Raw genomic sequence first — 21,210 nt, forward strand, 5'->3', positions numbered from 1 at the left:
GGGTCCTTGGCCCCTCTGGTACGTGTTTGCGGTACAGTGCTATTCAGCCCAACGCTGTGCAAAGCCCTTCAAGAGAAGGAAGCTGAATTCTCCTGCGGGAGCTGGCAGCGTAAGTGCGGATTGTTGAGAGGGCACTTGAGAAGCACAAAGGGGCTGGTTTAAAGGCTGGTGCTTTCAAAGGGCCTGGAAAAATACTCAATGTACACGATGCAGCTGTTGGGGCAGAGGTGGCTGGGACTTGTCTCTGATGTGTACAAGTAGCTGTTGGCAAGTAGATGCTGAATTTGGTGGTCAATACCTGGTTTTCCCTCAGTCAGGGCTTCAGGGGAAAGAGAAGCTTTGAAAGTCTTTACGCTGAGCAATTGAAAGAAAAAGCCTAAAACTGTGACTTATTGGATCACTTTTCTCTTCATAGATTTCCACTTTTAGAACAGTCAGTGAAACCTCCGTGATTGCTTTCTTTTTGCCTTCAAACAAGCAGGCAGCTGGGATTTAGCATGGAGTTTTGTTTTCAGTTTGGATTTCAAAATGGTATTTGTTTTTACGTGTGACTAAAGGAGGGTTTTTTTTGTGCGTGGGCTGGTCTGGACACCAGGCGAGGGGTGCATAGGCTCAGCCAGCCCTTGCGTCTCTGACACAGCTTACAGAAAGAGCTGCGTGGAGCCAGGCTGTCGCAGGTCACCTTGGCCATGGGGAATGCCCCAGGCTGATACGTGCCTTAGGCTGGGGGTCCTGCTGGGGTGACCGACATGGTGACTTAGGTGGAGCTCTGCTGTTGAACGTGGCAGTGCAGTGGAGTAAAGGACCAGGAATGGCAAGTCTTCCACTTGGTATCTCTTAAGATAGGGACAGGCAGAAGACCAGCCAGATGACCCAAAAGTAAATGTAATGCTATAGAGAAATGGCAGCTTGCAGAAGCAAGGGCTGAGCCCTGCTGACATCCCCAGGACAGGGTCCTGCCTGCAACTTGTTCACCTGCCTCACTCCACGTAGCTCTATGTCTGCAACATGAGGGTTTTGCAAGCATCACCGCCTCCCTGTGAAACATTTGCTTCTCTGTCTTCTTAATATAGTGACAAAGATCACAAAAAACCTATTTCACCTCTCCTAAACTTAAAAATTGTCTTGTTCTTAAACAGAAAAGACTTACGTAGGGTGCTGAGCGCCCCTCATCCTCTGCCAAAATGCAGCGATCTCTGGCACAAACCTCGGTGGCGGCAAGGGAGACAACTGTCTTGGAGCAACATGGTGTAGAAGACTAAAACTGTTCTTGTAGGAGGATTTGTGATTTCAGACATGTCACACGTACTATATAGGCTACAACTTGTGGTACACAGGCAAGGAGGAGTCTGTGCTTGTTGCATGCCCGAGGGATTACATCAGTCTTGGAAATAGCCCTTCACTACTTCCTTTCTCAACCTATTTTCTCCTGCTGCTGTGATGAAATTCCTGCAGCAAGCTTTCCCTGGAGTTCTGAGACAAAATGCACCTGGACAAAAGGATCTCGAATGAGGAGCCCTGTGGATGGTTGCAAGGTGGTGTGGAAGCTACTGAGATATTTTCACTGGTCTTTTGCATAAAGTCAACTAATTCTGGTATTCGACTCTGTTCTTGTTCTCTTTGTGACAACTTCTGTGGTGTTGGGTGTTTGGTTTTTTTATTTATTTTTAGGAAATTCAAGCTGGCTGACTGCTCTGCATTTGTATGAGGATATGTTTTTGTGCAGGTGCTTCCACAGACCCTTGGAAAGCTCTTTCTGGAGGTACATTGCATTCCATCAATGCGCAAAGGCGTTCCCACCTGACCACAGTGACCATTTACATGGTGCAAACAGCCAGTTGCCAACACTCAGAGCAATAGTTGTAGGAGCATTTAGCAAGAAAACCTTTGTCTGAAATATGTTTTTAATAAACTATCCCTGAATATATTCAAATAACAAATACATTCCTGCAAATCCAAGTGTATTTGCAGACAGCTCACAAATGAGAAAGGCTAAATTAATTGAATGCTTTAGTCACTAGGGATGATGGTCCAGCTGTAACAGATCTCCAGATGTTTGTTTGCAGAAGAGTGTGCTTTCATAGGAAAAGAAAAAACACTCGTGGGTATATTAACTCAGAAACAAGTTTACAGCTGTGTGCTTGCGTGCTCTGCCTTTCACTCCCACCAGCGACTGCGGAGCTCTGTTCCAAGGTTTCCTCTTGCAATAAACAGCCTCCTTATTTCTCGCTCATTGTCCTCCTGGCCACGTTTAGACATCTGTGACGTGCAAAGAGAGGTAATGGCCCTGTGAAAGCCTCCCAGGCTTCAACAAATATCACCCTTGCTGTGCTTCAGGGCGTACCATGAGTTGCGAGTACAGCTGGACTGCTGCTGCTTCCAGTTTAGGCTCCTGCAGCTTGACTTTTCCCTTTTATTTGGGTGGGTTTGCCGCACAGGACCGTAGATTGGGAGAACAACGTGCTGCGTGTTGCGTTATGCCCGCTAGGAGCTTGCAGGGACGAGCGGAAGAGTTTTGGTAGTTGGAAAGGGGGAACACTCTCTATTTAATTTCATCTATAGACTGGAGCTGTGCCCAACTTCTACCGAAGGAGCTTGGCTTTATCAGTGCATTAGAGCCATCAGTCCGGTGTGCTCCATCCATTTCCCTCGGTCTTATTTTGTTTCTGTTGTTAAACAGCCCAAGCTGGTTTTGAAACCCCGTAGCTGAAGTGCCCCATTACTCACAGGCGAGAGGACAATAGAACATGGGGCCGCTCTTAAATGTCTCTCCACGTCGATGTCATTAATAACCGTAATGCTGGCATCACTTGCTCCTAAATAGCCTCATTTATCAACAAGCAATTTACTGCAGCGCTGTGGCGGGGACGCAGATAAGCTTGTGCCTCAGATACCCAGGCACCACCTGCCAAGTCTCTCCCCACCTTCTCTTTGGCATTTGACGGGGAGGGAGGCATGGTAGGAAATGCTCCAAGCAAGATGTGGCAGTCGCTTGCCAGCCCCGAGTTGTTGGGCTGTGCTTGGAGGAAGGCAGCTTCAAGGCCAGGGCCGGTGGATGTGGTGGTTGATGAGTTGCATGTGTTGTATTGCCCCAGGCTGTCACCTTTGTGGAGAGTACTCCAAGTGTCTGGTTGCTCCTGTTGGTGCTCTTAAGGGTTTCGTTTGCTTTGCAGGGGATGAGAAGAGCAGGAAATGTAACCTTTCCAAAACCGGCCACCTTGGGCTTCAAATTTCTGGCCCGTTTCTGTGAGCGTTGCTTTTATTGCAGCCATATCGTGGAGATCAAGAGGTGTTAACTCAACTCCACAGAGATAAATCAAGAAGGGGGTTCACTGCATCTTCATTATAACCAGGCAGAATCCATCACCCAGCCCATGTTTTGAAACCTCAGAGAGTTACGGTGACAGTCCAAGGCCAATTTGCTTGCTGATCTGAAGTCTGCAGGCAAAAATCTGACTGCTCATACCATTTCCTTCTGGCTTTGGCCAGTCAGCGGGACTTTGACACACATACCAAAGCACACTTGTGCTGGAGCAAAATACCCTGCAGTGTTTGGGCTGAGGGTGGCTGCGTTTATTTGTTCCCCTGAACCATTCAGAGAGCAGAGCAGCTGGGCCATAGGCAAGCTGTAGCACTAAAGGTTTTGTATTCCTTGCGAGACTGAGAGCCTCGGGGATGTTTCATCTTTTGTGAGGCGCAGATGAGATTTCAAACAAGACGTGAATGAATCCCGCTCAAACCTCACTTGCGCAAGTAAGATTTGCTGACAGGGTTTTTTCTTTTGCCCATTCATATTGATCAGCTCCTCAGCTTGACACGGTTGCTGGTGGAGGAAGCGGCTCTCAGGCAGCGCTGTTTCAGAGGTGGCATTTTATGCTCTGTCTAGTCCCTGCTGCTGGATACAGCTGGTGGCGTACCGATGCGCCATCGATGGAGTTGTTCAGCCACATAACTTCCCTGTTAGCACTGCTGGCATTGTTGCTTTACTGTCCCGGGGGTGTCTTGTCTTACACCCTGTGGGTGTCTTGCAGTTCTGCTCAATGCCAGGACAGTCCTGGGACCTAATCCGTAGGCAGTGCAATCTAACGAGCTTCATCTCTGACCTCATATTAATTGCAGAACAGCCTCTCTTTTCTAATTAACACAAAGCTATGTTACCTTGTCTGGGTAAGATGCAAAGTACTGCGTGTGTCGTCTTACTCATAAATCATTTATTTACGGCAAGGAGCAAAGCCCCTCATTGACTGGACTTTTGGGGTCCCACTTCTCTTCGCCCTGGTGTGTTCCTAGAAAGCCTGGTATGGCCAAACAGAAGCAATGAATTCGACGATGCCGGGTCAGCTGGATCTCCTAGTCTCTTCTGCCCGCCTGCTTTCAGCAGTGAGTGGGAGATTGCAGTGGGCACATACCCCTGTTTTTTCAAGTTAAGGAGAGGTGATTCCCATCTGAATGATCTCAGTGGAGTTCCTGTTAGTTTATTGCATCCACTAAGTAGAAATCAATCCTTGGTGCTAGGATTTGGTTTCAGTCCTCGCTATTGTCCCAGTACTCAGCCTTCTACCTGCTCTGGGCCTCCCTTTCTGGGAGGGGTGGCAACACCTTGTATGCCTTGGTGGCATGTTTTGGGCTGGTTATCCCCTAGGTAAGCCTTGTTTGATCTTTCCTAGTGAAAGTGCATGGCTTGCTTCAAGTGGCTACCCAGTCTTTATGCCTGAGTGAAAGATGCTGCTGAAAACACGGGTGCTCAGCATCCCTGCTGCTGCTTGGTTTTAGCTGACAAGAGACCTCACGGTAGTCAAAAATGGCAGCTGCAACAGGTCACTTGCTGAAATGGTTTCTTCTGACCTGTGAAGCTCTTTGCATGGTGTCGTGGTTTCTCTGGCAGGATCAGGAGCCTCTTACCTCTGTTCTTGCCAGCTGGCAGTCAAAATGCAAGCTGTTTAGAAAATTAGTCCTCTGCCCTTTGCCTCCCCAAATGGGACTGACCCCAGCGCTGTGGTGCTGCGGATTGAGTCTCTGCGCTTGTTTGTGCAACTTGTTTGGTCAGTTGGAATAATTTCTTGTTTCTGGAAGCATGGTGACTCTACACTAACATCCGTCACTACAGAAAGCGCCCAGCCGCGCGGTTCTGACCTCAAGATCTGTGTTAATTTAGAGTTCCCCCCAAGAAACACCGGAGTGGTTGCTTGGGAGGAGTTTTCCCAAAACCCTATCTCTGCATGTAGTCAGTAAAACACCTGAGAGGAAGCTTTCCTCAGCGTGCCCATGAGGACCCTTACCTGTCCCAAGACAGCTGGGATGTCCTGCTCCCAGCTCACGCCGGTTGGCTAGTTTATGTTGACGGGACAGCCGGCAACCCTGTCTTTTAAAGAAAAAAGGGTTGCAGCCCTAAGGGGGACACTCAGTTTTCCATAGCTCAGCTATTATTTTCATGAAACTTTTAAGAATGCTGTGTTCTTTGCGGTGCAAATCCTTCTCCCACATTGGGCTCTAACTTGCCACGGAGGCTCCTGGGTTGCTGGGAAGAGGATGGCCGTGGTCATTGCTGGTAGCGCCTGCTATGAAAGTACTCGTGCAGCCTCTGGTGGGTGGGTCAGTGAATTAACGGGGCATCCCAGCTCCGCGCATATCCATGTTTCAGAGAAGTGTGGTCTTCTAGAAGGCGGCCATCGAGGTAGGTGCTGGTACCTCAAAAAGCTGCCTTCAAAAATAGCATTTGGGGAAGGGGGTGCTGCAGCCTGCATAAGCGAGATTGGTACAGGTAGGTGTGTGCGCATCGGGCCCTTCGGATAAAGTAGGGAAGTGTGAGTGTAAGGGCAGGTTTAGTGGTAAATGCCTCTCCCCAACACCGAGTAGACTCAGTTAAACATTTCACCGGTGACCAGGTGTCCTGAGTCCCTGCTGGCGGCCTCCACCTCTGTCTTGGAGCTTGCCCAGTGAGCAGACACTGGTAGGAAACCAGGATGCGGGTTAAGGCCTCACAATCACTGAGGATCTTGTTCTTCTGTCTGTTCTGAGCTGCAATATTTATGCAGAGAACCGAGTGGCGGTTTCCCTCCACGCTAGTACCTGTGACGGAGTCTCCTTTGACCTATGAGTGCCTAATTAGTTAAAAAATGAACTCTCTTCTTTTTGGAAGGAGGTGGGGGAGGTCGGGCGAAGGCAGCAAGGAACAAAGGAACAATAAAGAATATTCCTTGTTCTTTCTGGGCTGCTTCCTGCTTCAAAAAATTAATTAGAAAAGGATAGTCTATGGATTTAGGGTTTAAACTTTGTGGCAGAAATGTTAATCAAGACTGTATTAGCTAGATTTTCCTTGAGGAGAGAGCGTGTGGGGTGTACTGAATGTTCGGGATGTTCTGGAAAGAGGCATGATGCGGTGCGGAGCCGTGCTTATGGAGCTATTTGGCAGCGCAGCCATGCAGCGGGAGTGGGTTTGCCTTCACAGGTGGGGACCGCCCTCTGCCCCCCTCCCCAGAGCTGCTGAAATTGGGGTTTGGCCCTCATCTAGTCAGTACTTCTGGGGCTATTCCAGGATTGTTTTTTGTAGTATCTTTTCCAGGCCATTTTTAAAAGCCCTCAGGTGATTTTGGGGCTTTTTGCCATTATTTAACACTTCAGTAGATTTCACTGCTGGAAAGTTTCTGCTAGCCCCAGATTTATGTTTTCCTATGTTTTTCCAGTTCATCCTGCCTCCTCCCACCCCTATATGTGTATCTCATGAATAGTCGCTAGTCATGAGGGCAGCTCCAAGGAGCAAAGCTTGCATATAATATTTAGAGTTTTTCAAGAATCCCCTTCCCCAGCCTCCTAGGCTAAGCTGTGTGGGTATTGATGAAGATCTCTATCTGATTTCCAATTGGCAATGCTTGGAAATGAAAGCAATATTCCTGCCATGTTTGATTTGGAAACGGTCTTGCCTGCCTTGTACCACATTGCCTATGTCCCTGAGAATTGCCCTGGTCTTCAGTTCAGGCTTTGTAAGGCACTGCCCCAAGTGCTTTCCTGGACTGATGGGGCATCTTCTGCTTTCCTGTCTTCAATTTACAACTCTGCTGCAAAACACCAAGTTAATCTCATGTGATTTCCCCCTTTATAACCTCACGATGCTCAGTACTTACTATTCTCTTGGTGTTTATTCCCCCCTGCTCTCCCTTTTGTACTTATTCTGTTAGTTTACCAAGCATGGACTTTCCACCCTGCAAAGTCAAAATACTTTAATTTGACAGTTCCCTGCTGCACCTCTTGTCCTCTGACCCTTCTCAGACAAAGGTGTGAGCAAACCACCATTTAATTTCCTTTAAAATTAGTTTAAAACTAAGTGCCTTGAATGGTTGGCTCACGTGCAGACCTCATCGTTGTGAAAGGGCTGCCCTCCTCACTTGTGCTCTGGGCTCTGCTTGGGAACAGCATCGCAGCCTGGCTGGAACCAGCTCCTCTCCTTCCCCTTCCCGTTGTGGGGATGGAGAGGGAAGGACAGATATCAATAAAAGTGAATGAGACTTTTTGAGAGAGCAGCTTCTGCAAGGGAACTATTTTTTTTTTATGGTGCAGACAATGGATGGAGCAGAATTTGCATAAATCTCATTAGAAAAAAGTACAAGTTTCATAAATCTTGTGATAAATTAATGCGATATCGTTCCGAACAGGATGTATTAATTTTAGGATGAAATGAATGGGTCTGTGATCATTGTTGGTAATTATGAGGCTCCCAGGCAATGTGGAGAGGAAATTATTTTTAAGAGGACTTTTTAAGTGTGGGAACCCTTTTCACACGGGGAATATCTGAACAGATCCAGACCCCTTCTTTTACAAGTGTTTCTTTTCTGATTTTACTCTCCTGGGGGTTTTTTTGATGCAATTGTATTTACTTCACTTTCACGCTGATACAGCCTATTCCTTCCCAAACAAAAGGAAACAAAAGCCCTTTCAGTTTTTACAAACAATCCATGTTCTCCCTCGTCCCAGGGACAGGCTGTGGGTTTTGCAGTGAACCGGAGGGCAGGACTCGCTGGATCCCTGAGCGGGCAGGGAGAAAGGCGAGGCAGGCACCCCCTGCGCCCGCTGCTGTTTGCAGGGGTTTGCCCAGGGATGAGCATTTTTAATCCCTTTTTTTCCAGGCAGATCTGGAGATGCCACAGCGATACTAAGGTGTATTGGTGATTTCAGCAGCAATATGCCAGCCTGGTTGGAGAGTTTTGATTAATAAACCACTGTCTCCAAGCCAAGGAGATGCCTGCGAGTAAGCAACAGCTGTGACCTCTATCCACTCCAAAGGCACAGCACTGGCATGAAGACATAAGTTTTAAACTGGTTTCGGAGAGCTTGCTCGATGTCTGCGTTGCTGTAAGACCTGTTTGAATGGTGATGGAGGGAAATTGCTCTGTCTTAACCGTGTTGATATAGGTGTTGACTTTAATTGGAAGGATGCCACTTCCCTGCCTGTGTGTATGCCAGCAGCCCGGTGACTGTGTGCACAGCATCTACCAGGGGAGCCTCAGGTATTCTGCTTAATGATAATGTCAAGAAAGTTCAATATACTGTTGGTTTTTGTATTTTTCCCCCTGCTAGTTTCTCTTGTAAAGTTAACTGAAGTGCTTGGTAAATAGCAAAGTAAACCAAAATAGCCCTCCATTATGGCTGCTCTTGGTGTGAATGCTTGGGTCGTCTTTACCCATTGCTTTTAAACAGCTTTAAACACCCTTTTAAACGTCCCTAGGAGAGCTGGGGGGGAACGAAGGCATGCAATGCCTCTTTCTGAGGTTTACCGCTGGCTGTCAGGCCTGCTTATGGATTCTGTCTCGACACTGACTCCCCACTTAAAATAACTAAATGCAGTAGAGCAATTACAGGCTTTGTCTCCAGCTCTGGCTTTGAGCATCTGAGGAACTAGGAAAAACTCTTCTGTGCCTTTCCCTTCCCAGCTTGATAAGCTCCCTCAGAAACGGTTTTGACTGCACAGATTTGTTTCCACTCTTCTCTGTCACCTCCGTGTTTGGCTCCTTTCTCTCCCATATGCGATGGGTGATGGCGCACGGTTCCTGGCCCAGCTTGTCCTGGGCTTTTCCCCCATAAATGGCGAAGACCTGTTTTTCTGATGGCAGAAATTGCTCTTTTCTCCCTTACTTACTATGAGACCCTTTTTAGAAGGTGCTGGTGTCTCCCTGTCCTCCTTCACTCGTTCTGCAGCAGGGCAATCGGAGCAGAGGCAGCCTTGTTGGTCAGGTAAGCCGATGCTTCCCATTAGCACCTGGAAAAAGAAGTGTGTAACGTTGAGCTCCAGCTGAATTGTAGGAGCGGAAACTTTCTCTGAGTTGTTCTGGAAAGTTTTGGCTGAAGTGGTTGAGTCCTTTCTGAGAAGGAGGCCAGAGAGTATCTGTTGAGTCTGTGTTTGCGAAATGAGCTGGCAGCCACCTGCTCTGGGAGAAAGGCTCGGGGCTGGATGAGTGCGTTGCCCTTGTACCTGTGGTGTTGCTTTTAGGTATCCTTAAGCAAATCTGAACGATGATGGCCAGCGGTTAACCTCAGGGAGCTTGCATGGCATGAGTTTTGCTAGTATTGTTCACCCAAGGCGTGCTCCAGCTGCAGGGAGCAAGGTTTTCCCTGCAGTAGCAGTCTGGAGCGTGTGGTGGTTAGGCTGTGGGAGCCCACGTCTTCTGTGTAATCCATGGCCATCCGTGGCATGGACAGTGAAAACTGTTTCAGGAGGCTGGGATCAACTGGGAGGAAGGCAGGAATGAAGATGGAGAGACCCTGGTGCCTGTGAGAGATTTTCTGAGCCCAGGTGTGCTTTGCTGGCTCTCCTAGTCCCCCACACCGTGCCCACAGACGCACCCCCTGCTTCACATCAGGTCAGGTCTCCTGTGCACACCCCTGCTCGGGGTTCGTCTTCTCTGCGAAAGTAATGAAGCCTCATCCCAAACATAGGAGCAGCTCCCATTTGCTGTAACCTCCTGCTTGAAACCAGATTTCGCTTTATTTTCCTTGCTAGGGAGTCACGCTTCTTTCTCTCCTTCACATTGCTCAGAGGTGGCATATCGTAGGATTGCTCAGCAGCACAGAAATATTAGCATTTCGTCTTTTCTTTTAAAAAAATCTTTGGGAAAACATCATGGAAGGATTTTTTTCCCCCCTTTATTTTTTTTTTCTGAAAGGTGAAAGACAAAATGAATTACAGGCAAAGAAAAGGGAGCAGGTGAAAAATGAGAACAACAGGGTTTGAATTTCAAGATCAGATCCATCAAATCCTGACACCAAGTGCATCAGAGGCCAGCCTGCTGTGAAGAACTGGGCTAATTGGAGATGCCTGTGCTGGGGTGACTGGGGCAGGAAGCAGGGCTGGTGGCTAGCGGCTAACACCAGGAGTGGTTGTGGGAGAGGGGAATGGCAGGCGATTGTCCCATCTCCCTTCCAAGGAAGGAAGGAGGGGGAGCCAAGGAAATCTGGTGGCAGCTACTTTGGAGTAAAAGCGTGGCGGTGGCCTTCACGTAAGGGAACTCCTTGCTGCGGGGTGTCGATGCTAAAACGATTTTTATGTAAATAAATTTGTGCTGGTTTGAGAAGTTGAATAGCAGCTGAGGGTTGTCTGTGCCAGCTTGTGACCTTGGTTGAGGACCACAGGCACTGCTCTTAGCATAAGGGCTGTCTCCCTGCTGCTTCCCTCCCCAGCGTACCCAGTGCCCCTGATCCATTTCCCACTGCTGTGTAGAAATGTCTGGCTCTTTATTCTGCAAAACCCCTTGCCTGTCTGCTGAGTTCCCGGGGTGCTGGGAGGCTCTGGACCACTCTCAGTAGTGGTGGCAGAAGACGGAGAGCCAGGAAGCTGTGTGGCGACCGTGCCCACGGATACGATCCAAAGCTTGGGAGGGGTGAGAAACAACGAGCCAAGGGGAAACAGGCACTGGCTTTTAAAAGCAGGGATTAAAAATGCTTTTAGTATTAAAGTGTAGCTGATGCCTGAAGTCTTGAGCCCAAAAGCCAGCATAGTCAGTGGAGAGATTAACTCCACTTGCGTATGGATCAGACCTTTTACGAGAGCATCTTATTAAGCAACTAATTAGAAACTTGTCTCTTCTGTTGGATCCTGCCCTCCATCCCACCCCAACCCATTCCTGTGCAAACCCTGTCAGCGTCTTGCTCTAGCAGGTTCTTATTCCTGTGACTTTTTCCCTGGCTCTGGGGCTCAGTGCTTCCAAAACACTCCAGGGGCTCTGGGATTCTCCTGGAGTGTTTGTTTTTTCTCCTTTCTCATCCCACTCTTGAAAGCAAAACCAGTCAAGAGGAATGGGGAGGACCCAGTCACTTTGCCTACTTTTCCCCGTGGCAAAATGGAAGGGCAAGAAAAATATACAGGTTTACAGCTGAAAGCAAGGTGCTGAGACAGGAGTTGATATATTATGGGGGGAAAAAGTATGCCCCATAAAGCAGCCAAACCTAAAAAAATTAATAAAACCTTAGAAGGAACAAAACAAGAGGCAAGAACACCACCAAAAGAAAAAAAGCTCCCGAGGTCAATCAAAGTTCAAGACTTGGACAAAGAAGAAAATCTGTGTATGTGTGAGAGAGAGGGAGAAGTAGCCGTGATTGAGAGAAAGGAGGCAAAAGGAGACAAGATAAATTGTGATTATCGGGTGGAATCAAGACACTTAACTGCCCTGTCTGATTCCTGAGGGGAAACAAATGAACCCTATAACTTTGCACTGCAGAAGGATAATTTGTCCTTGTTTCTCCAGCCCTCGCTGGAGCCAGGTCGGTACTTGGGCTTGTGGCAGCTCAAACACCACCCTCGGTGTGGCCCAGGGAGAGCCGGGGCATGTTGTTTTCCTTTGCAAGTGCCCTGAGAGGGACTTCTGACAGATGTGGAACTCCCTGGGCTCTGCACGCCCTGCCCAAGTGGGACCCTCTTCTTGTGGGTGATTTCCCAGTGATACAAGCACCCTTATGTGAAGGTGCTTTTGCAATCCTTTGGCGACTGCCGTGTCGCTTTGGTGAAAGAGAGGGGGGAGTCCAGCTGCGCAGCTGAGTATCGCCAGGTCAGGTGCTTGCCTTGGTCCAGCTTCACCTGTGGGTGGGAGAACAGCACCTTCCCTGTGATCACCCTGGAAAATGGGATTTCTTGTGGTCTGTTGAATGGTGACTGTGGCCCAGGGGCTCCAGCTGTGTGTGTCGGCATTGTGCTATCCAGCTAGTCTGTGCCTCCTCCCTCGGTGCAGTAAATTGAGAGGGAGGGGAAAAGATATGGGGGGAGAAGTAGAATAAAATAAATCAGTGCTAAAGGAATTGGTTGAAGGTAGCTCGCTTTTGTTGTGGTGGTGAAGGAGCCCAGCGTGCTCCGCTGCAGTCGTCTATCGCTGCATCCTGAACGCCTGGTTTACACCATACACCTCAACTTAGCATTCTCCCAGGGCAAAGCTTGCAAAAATCAGAATAACAAATGACAAAGTGTTTGTGAAGTCTCACGTAATATTTCAGGGAGCTGTTTCTAATGAGAAACATTTAATTTGTTATTTTGATCTGTAGTTTATGCATACTTTTTTTCCCCTATAATGAATTGGGAGGTGCTCTTAAGTTAGGATGGTGATTACTGGCTGATGGACAGGTAAGGGAATGGGTGAAGTAGCTCTTAATTTTTGGTGCCTCACTTGTAAGGGTTTGTTTAAGATGGTATTTTCCTGTGATATGGGAAAACAACACGCAGGTTACACTTTAATGTTCTCAGTTGCCCTATTTATGTCCTAATGAAGTTTCCTTTTTCTAACAAAAAGAAAGAAAAGTTGAGGAGGGTGTAGGTGCTGAGTGTTCCCTTTCCTTTTTCTACATGTTAAAGCTGTCTTTGATTTTGATATGCCTGGACCAGAGAGCAGTCAAGCCCAGCATGCTGTTTCACAGGGATCTAACTTCGCCCGTCTCCAGACGGGCAGGAGCGAGAACTGTGGGTGGGATGATGCGCTCTGCCTTGTTCTCCAGGTTATCCTGAATTTGGGAACTAAATTCCCTGACAGTGGGAGGTAGCTGTAATGCAAAGAGACGGAGAAGAGTTAAACGTTTGTTTGCTGGCTGATTTGGTGTGTGTATGTGTGTGCCCAAGTGGGTTTGCAGCACACAAACCATGAATGCCGCTGTGATTAGAGCAGGGTGGGATGTGGTTTTCCTATTCAGCAGGATTTTTAAGATTGTTTCCCTTCCACTGAGATGCGACTGAGACCTTTTGGAGTTTGAAGTATTTGCAGTTCCCCAGGGAACTGCAGATACCCTGTTGATCTAGGGGTTTTTGAATGAGATATAGAGGGGGAAAGTGTGTTTCTCCCATTAGATTTGGCAGAACAGAGAGGTATGACCCTGGATTTATCTTGTCCTAGTTACTGGCTTTCACTGCCACGGGGAAGGTCACAGTCTTGCTCGTTTCCTGGGGCAAAGAAACCTTTGCTAAGGATGGCTTCAGATGTCCTCCAAAATAAAACCAAACTAGTAGCTTGTTTCATATCAAGGCTTCCAAGGTTTGAGAAAGTGTAGGGTCACTTCGTATCTCCAGCGTTGGCTTCACTGAAGACACGGGAATGTTGCAGGTGAACAGGCTGACTGCAGTTGTTTGGATAAGCTTGTTTTTTCAGGTCTTTGTCCAAAATGTCTTTGATCGTGACCTGTCCCTTGCACCTGTGTTAGTGGAAGGAATTTTTTTTTCCCTGGTGGATAATTGTAGTTGCTTTCTTTAAAACAACCGATATTCCTTCCTCTAATAGAAATTTGCTAGGTTTGGACACTGAGTCTTGCTGTGCTTTCTCGCTCTGGAATAGTCATCCTAAGTCTTACATTTTGTCCTCTTCATGGATGTGCTTGAGAAGGCCTGAGTCACCTTGCTTCATAAATGAAGCAGTTCAAGCTTTTAAGGTTCTTGTTAAATGTAAAGTATTTTTGCTAGCTCTTGAATATTTGTGGCATCCCCTTGTGTCCTGTCCTGAAGATGATGTGGTCAGCTGAGCAGCTTGCAGAATTATGCTCTTGGTAGAACCAGCTACATACCCTTAAAGTTGCTCCTCCAAGTGCCCAAGCTGCACTGTGGCTCTGCCAGCCAGGGCATGGAAAGAGCTCCTTGTGTGCTTGGGTCCCCAGGCCTGCCAGAATAGCTGGTTTTGGGATGCCCTCCTCTGCAGCTGTGGTCCACCAGCCATTTTTGAGTGGTATTTGTAGCGGGGTTGTGAAGACAGATTTTTTTACCAGACAAGCCCAGATTACCAGGTGCTTCACCTAGCTGTTTGATCCCCCCGTTATTTGCCATGCTGTCACCTGAGCTTGTACGGACAGGAATTTTACGTCATGCTAATAGATCATCAAAGTGACAGTAGATCATCCTAGTGGATGAAAGAAAGGCTGTGGATGTTACCTATTGGGACTATAGTAAAGCCTTTGACAGCATTTCCCACAGCTTTCTCCTGCAGATTTTGGCTGTTCATGGCTTGGATGGGTGTACACTTTGCTAGGTAAACAACTGTCTGGCTGGCCGAGCCCAAAGAGTTGTGGTGAATGGAGCTAAATCCAGGTGGCAGCTGGTCACAAGCGGGGCTCCCCAGGGCTCAGTGTTGGGGCCAGCTCTGTTTAATATCTTTATCAATGATCTGGATGAGGGGATCGAGTGCGCCCTCAGTGAGTTTGCAGATGACACCAAGCTGGGTGGGAGTGTTGATCTGCTGGAGGGCAGGAAGGCTCTGCAGAGGGACCTGGACAGGCTGCATCGATGGGCCGAGGCCAGTTGTATGAAGTTCAACAAGGCCAAGTGCCGGGTCCTGCCCTTGGGTCACGCCAACCCCAGGCAGCGCCCCAGGCCTGGGGCAGAGGGGCTGGGAAGTGCCCGGCGGAGAAGGCCCTGGGGGTGCTGGCTGACAGCCGGCTGGGCATGAGCCAGCAGTGCCCGGGTGGCCAAGGAGGCCACCAGCCCCCGGGCTTGTGTCAGCACTGGGGTGGCCAGCAGGAGCCGGGCAGGGATGGGGCCCCTGTGCTCGGCCCTGGGGAGGCCCCACCTCGAATGCTGGGCTCAGGTTTGGGCCCCTCGGGACAAGAAGGGCCTTGAGGGGCCGGAGCGTGTCCAGAGAAGGGCAGCGGGGCTGGGGCAGGGTCTGGAGCACAAGTGTGCTGGGGGGCGGCTGGGGGGGTTTAGCCTGGAGAAGAGGGGGCTGAGGGGAGCCCTTCTCGCTCCCTGCAGCTGCCTGAGGGGGGCTGGAGTGAGGGGGGGGTTGGTCTCTGCTCCCAAGTGTCTTGTGATAGGCCAAGAGGAAATTGTGTCAAGGGAGGTTTAGACTGGATATTAGGAAAAATGTCTTTACTGAAAGAGTGGCCAAGCACTGGAAACAGGCTGTCCAGGAAAGTGGTGAAGTCATCACTCCTGGAAGCTTTCAAACAAATGTGTAGAAGTGACACTTGAGGACATGGTTTAGGAGGCCTGGGGGTGTTGGGTTGATGGTTGGACTTGATGATCTGAGAGTTCTTTTCCAACCTTAATGATTCTGTAATTCTAGGATATCCCCCTGACTGCGGTTGGTGGCCTTGGGACCTGCCAGGCAGCTGGGTCCTTGCACGAGTGCACTTCATCGATGTCATAAAGCACTAAATTTTTAATCAGAAAGTCACGTAGTGCTAAGTCAAATGCCTTACAGAAGTCTATTATTTCTTTGCAGTTACCTTTATCTGCCAAAATTGTAATCTCATCAAAGAATAAAATCAGGTTTGTTTGACAAGGCCTATTTTCCATAAAATCGTATTGACTGGCATTAATTATGTTCCTATCGTTTAATTCTTTATTAATGGAATGTCATATCAGCTTTTTCCATTATTTCTGCTATGATTGATGTCAGGCCAAGTGGTTGGTGTTTGTCCGGGTCGCTCTGCTTGCAGAGCTGTGCCACCCGTTTGCCCTCTGGTCTGCCAGAGCTTCCCTCCCTTTCCCAGGTAGATGAAATTGTGGCATCCGTTCTCCTTGGCCAGGTGATTTGGAGTTGTAGGGTGTGCTCGTACTGCCAAAGACAGCTCACGCAGAGGTTGTCCATCCCACCCTATCCTTGGGACCAGGTGGCCAAGGGGATGGCCCATCCTTATCTCCTCCCACCAGCTGTTTTCCTCCTGTCTTCTCCCATGTCCTGCTGAGGAGGAGACTGAGGGTGGCTGGGTGGGCGACAGGCAGCCAGCCATGGTCGACCTGCCACACCAGACTTTGAATGTGCTTGGAGGTGCCATGGAGAGGCCCAAAATGGTCCGAGGAGATTCTTAGGGTTCTGAAATGGGGCTTCAGGGGTAGTGGGCATCCCTTGCTTTCAGAGCAGTAGAAGTCATTCTGCTCTGGGAGCAGCATGGAGACCACAAACAGGACACATGGCTCCCATGCAGCAACTGCAGAGGGTCCGGGTTGCCTCTCGGGTGCAGCCAGGAAGAAATATTTGCAACTGCACGCACATGAAGGATGGCTGAGCAAGGCCTCTGTTGGCTGGGGTATGCAGGATGCTGCAGGAGATGGTTTCAAACATAATTTGGCAGAAGGGAGTGATGGATTTGTCCCAGCATCTTTCATACTCTCTGAGTGTGTGGGCTCCACCTATGTCAGACACTAGCACTTGCTGCAGCTCTGGTGTTTAAAAACGAACCCCAGGTCTGTGTGTGGCTCCAGGTCCTCTGGGAATCACATCCATGCTCTTGGCCTTGGGATTTTTTTCTTTTAAGCTGGAAATGTTGTTGTGTCTGGTGGTGGTGCCCCTCAGTGGGGGAGAGCGTGACAGAGGCTGGTAGGTGCTTCCCCAGAAGGCATGGGTTCCTCCCCTCTCTTTAGTGCCTGAGATGGCCGTGCTTCTGCCGAGCTAATGTGACACTCTTGATGAAGGTGAGAGAGAAGAGGAGCTGTGGTACAGTTTATCTGTGCTAGAGAGAACAGTAGGACCATGCACAGCTTGACTCTCCTTGCTCCTGTATAAATGTTTTGAGGTGTTGTAGCACCACGGGAAAATAGTTTGGGGATGATTTAAGGGAGGGAGACAGATAGAACGGAATATTTTCAGTATTTCTTCCCTCTGTCCTGTTTTCCTCCTGATTTCTTTCTGTCTCTCCCAGGTTCCTCAGTGACTCAGCTGCTGGCCCGGGACCTGGACAATGACCCGCTGGTCTTCGGTGTGGTCGGAGAGGAGGCGAGCCGGTTCTTCGCAGTGGAGAGTGTGACTGGTGTTGTCTGGCTCAGGCAGCCCTTGGACAGAGAGGTGATGCCACTTTCTGCTGAGAGCATCCTCTGCTCAGGGGAGGGGGGAAAAAATACTCTGCTGGGATAAATGGTAGCTCTCTCCACCTTTTGAGGCAGATGAGATGCAGCCTGGGTGGTGTTCCCCCGCAAAGTCGGGAATCCAGGTGTCTGATGTGCCTGTACCAGGGTCTGTGGCTAGCCACACTCTCACTGTGGGGACAGAGGGAATAAGCAGGATCATCTGGTTTGATCTGGCTTGCTGATTTTCCTGGATCCCAGAATCGTATCTGTGAGTTCAAAAGTCAAGAAAATAATAAACGGAGATGATCTACTACAGAGTGGGATACTCATACATTCAGAGAAATTTACAGGTTCCCTCTTAAAACCTATATTCCAATGAAATCTTATTTAAAATGATGTTTGAAGAGATGTGATGTACACCAGCTTATTCAACCTTATAATGGCTTTTCATCATCTTGTGGATCCAAGCTTCTGGATGCTAAATTTGGCAAAACTCTTGCTTCAAAGCTGTTTCACACCATGATATTTTCAGTGGTAGTTTTGGTGCACAAAGACAGGGTATCTCATCCAGGTGCCTGTTTTACAGCAGTCCTGGACCAAGGAGGAAGGGATAGCACAGGAGCTTAGTAAGACCTGGAAAATACTATATAACTTGGGCAATGTGCTTAATTTCCCTGTGCTCCTATTGCCTGCGTTTAGCACTTCTTTTGCCAGCGGCAGCGGTGTGAAGATAAAGCTCATTAACACACCTCAGGCGCTGGTGGTCCGGGTTGGAACCAGCCAGACGTGGGGATGCGGAGGAGTGGGGCAGTGGATGATGCTCAGGCTGAGCGAAGGCAAACCCAATTTCACAGCTTTAAGAGCGAGGCTCTGGAAAAATAAAGTGTTTTCCTTCACCCCTCTCCCCTCCACCTCCCCGTGCCAACAGCTGCTGGCATGAGTCATAAATCTTCTCTTATTCAAATGCCTACCGCTTCCCAATACTTATCATAACAGCCTTAAGCTAAGGAGGGTGATCAATATATTCAGGTGGCTTTTGGTGGAGGGTGGGAAGGGAAGGAGCTGAGCAGAGCTTGCAAGCATAGCTGGGCTGAACCTCGCACCCATCAGCTGAGACCAGGGGCTCAAAGTCAGTGGTATGTGGAAGAGGGTGAAGACAGACACGTGTGCAGCTTGGTAGGGATAACAGAAAGGCGTAAATGACAATTCGTGGTGGAGGAAGCAGGATGGCATGGGAAGGAAGGTAAGGAGGTGGACAGCACACTGGGAGCAGGGAAGAGTGGCCTGGATGCATGTGATCAGAAAGTCAGGGGAGACAAAGCTGTACAAGAAAAGTGGCAGGGAAAGAAAAGCAAGAGATCAATTTTTGTACAATGGAGGAGAAAGAGACTTGAAAAGGGAGAGGGAGTCATAATAAGGTAAACGATGCAGGAAAAGGGAAAATAGAGAAAAAGAGGAAGGAGCAAATGTATAGAGGCAAAACCATTTTTAAAAGAGTTTTCACTCCCACAAAGATTAGAAGGAAAACGGGTTTAAAAAAAAAAAAGACAAACCCTGAGTCTAAAAAAAAGTATGTGCTAAAATGAAGGGTGGAGACAGAAATTAGCATGTGGCAGCTTTCTCTGATTATTTTATCGGGTTTTAAAAATTAAATGCTCAACAAGTTGTTTGTTCTCTCCTGTTTTTTTTTTTCTCCTTTCTTCCCTACTGCTTTGTCCCTCGCTATGGCACCGATGGGTAGGGGGGAGCTGGGGGTGGAAGACGCCGAGGCAGCAGGGTGGGATGTCACGAGGAGCAGAGGTTCTCCTCTCCGTTGGTATTTCAGCTCTTCGTTCTGCCTGCAGGCATTGCCCTGAGGCAGGAGCTAGGAAAGACTTTCTCAGGTTGAATTCCCCAGCTGTTTGGATGGAGGCCTGGGAGGGGGCAGATGTGAGGGCAGGAGGGGGGCACGCTCTAGTAAGCTGTTCCCCAAACCCTTATCCAAGACAAATTGTTACCCTGGTACAAGCAGAGCTCCCGGTCTGGGCACTAGCGGTTGCTGCCTGTCCCTGAGTCCATATTGTTAGGAATAAATCAACCAAATCTGTTGCACAGAGAGCCATTTCAAGCTTGCTTTCCAGCCTTTCCTGCACAGTGCTTTGGAAATACCAAGTTGCTGTGATCAGACAGCTCAGGCAGGGTTGGGGGCGCTGGGGCTGGGAAGGGATTCCTGGGACTGGGGGATGCAAAACACCAGATGGTGCCCAGGTCCCGGACAGGTGTGGTGGTCCAAGGCCTGCTGTCCATCCCTGAGTGATTCCTCGGTAAAATGTGGGCGAAACAATCACTGGTGGGAAAGAAAGGTCAGGAAGAGACGGTCTGCCTCCATTAGCCATATCCTCCTGCCCTGACACTGAAATAATCCCCTCTTCCCCATTTGTCCCTTGCTCCAGTACCAGTGACTTTAATATATTGCCGTTTAAGACCAAGTTGTTAATTTAGTTAAAGTAATAAGGAGCAGAGAGGACTGCGCAGGGTTTTATTTATGAGTGGGCTTATGGGATTTCAGCCAGCTCTTACTACAGACCCTGGGCTTATCCCAGTGCTCCCAGCTATGTGATATCCCAAGCACCGCTGCATGGCGGGTAATTGGGAAAGCAGCAGCAAGATCTAAGTGTCCTCAGTGAGACTGTGTTGTATTGTCATCTCACGCAAAACCTAATTACGCAAGTTTTTCTTTGGACTTTCTCCTCTCTTTGCATCGTCCTGTACCTTGCAGTCAGAGATGGTGCCAGGTCACAGTACACTCTGGGTGGAAAACTGGTTTTCTCTGCCTTGTACTTTATTCTCTTTCGCGGCTACAAGCAGGCAGCCCGCAGTGTTGGGCGCCGGGCAGGCGTGCAAAGAAAGCTGGGGCTTGCTGGCATGCCGCAGAAGGTTAAACAGCAGGGTCTTCTCATCTCCTTCAGTCTATTTGTCTGGTTAAAGTGCTTGGCTGCTAGTCAGGGAGTTGGTTCCTTAGTCCCTGTATCCTCCTGACCCGGGACAGAGTGGCTCTCCCTGCCTGTGAAATACACTGGAGCCCTGCTGGCATTAATATTTCTCAGCGTTTTATACTCAACATAGGTAATTGCACTGAAACGCCCCTTCTCTTCTTGAAGGTCCTGAAAGCATTTTGCATGTAATAATATTGGCTAAAAGTCCCAAGCCTGCCATCTGCAGATAAACACTACGGTATCTTTAATTATATGTTTTTCTTCTCCTTTCCTTTCAGACTAAGTCAGAATTCACGGTTGAATTTTCTGTCAGTGACAGCCAAGGGGTAAGTGTGACTTCTCATTTCATGGTCTGTGGCATGGGCGGAGGGGACCGGGGAGGATGAGTGTGGGTTGTTGGGGGACCTTCTGTGTCATGTCAGGGGGTGTCTGGGGAGCGGGACCACCCCCGGCCGTCACTTTCCAAAAGCCTAAGTTAGAAAAAGCAGCCACAAGCTTGCTTTAGGTTTTAAATCTATGCATAAAGCTGACCTCCCCCCTCCCTGTCATTATCCTTGTGGCCACAGGTGATCAAAGGAACGGTCAACATCCAAGTCGGAGACGTGAATGACAACGCTCCACGGTTCCACAACCAGCCCTACAGCGTCCGCATCCCTGAGGTAGGGATCGCCGCAGCCTCTCCCTGCAGCCTGGCTTCTGGCTTTTCCCTCGGTGGGCGCGCTTGCTGCCTGGCTGGTGCCGCAAAGCTGCCTGAGGGCCACCAACGTACGGGACTGTCCTCCTGCCTGGACCCTCGCTGTAGCTGAGGGGAGGAGTAAACCTCTAGAGGTTATGGTTGCCTGCAAATGGGGAGAGGCAAAGTGATGGCATTTTGGGTGTTGGGGAAAGGCAGGTGGAAGAGCAGGTTTGGAGCTCAGAGCCTTTGAAGCCTTGGTGATGTCTTTCCCGTGACAAATGTGAAGTTTGAAAATGGCTGTGAACGGGTATCTGTTTCTTTTTCTC

The 21,210-nt window shown here is 48.9% G+C and overlaps 1 protein-coding gene across 1 annotated transcript in view; it reads left to right on the plus strand.

The window, feature by feature from the left end:
- Positions 1–21,210, plus strand: part of CDH23 (cadherin related 23) — a 204,658-nt gene that overhangs the window by 23,289 nt on the left and 160,159 nt on the right. Inside the window, exons 3-5 of the mRNA XM_075109417.1 lie at positions 17,089–17,231; positions 20,487–20,534; positions 20,775–20,867. Of these exons, the coding sequence (XP_074965518.1) occupies positions 17,089–17,231; positions 20,487–20,534; positions 20,775–20,867 (284 nt within the window). The remainder of the gene's footprint in view (positions 1–17,088; positions 17,232–20,486; positions 20,535–20,774; positions 20,868–21,210) is intronic.

The sequence above is a fragment of the Phalacrocorax aristotelis genome, chromosome 14 (genome assembly GCF_949628215.1).
Source record: "Phalacrocorax aristotelis chromosome 14, bGulAri2.1, whole genome shotgun sequence".
In the NCBI taxonomy this organism is placed as follows: Eukaryota; Metazoa; Chordata; class Aves; order Suliformes; family Phalacrocoracidae; genus Phalacrocorax; species Phalacrocorax aristotelis.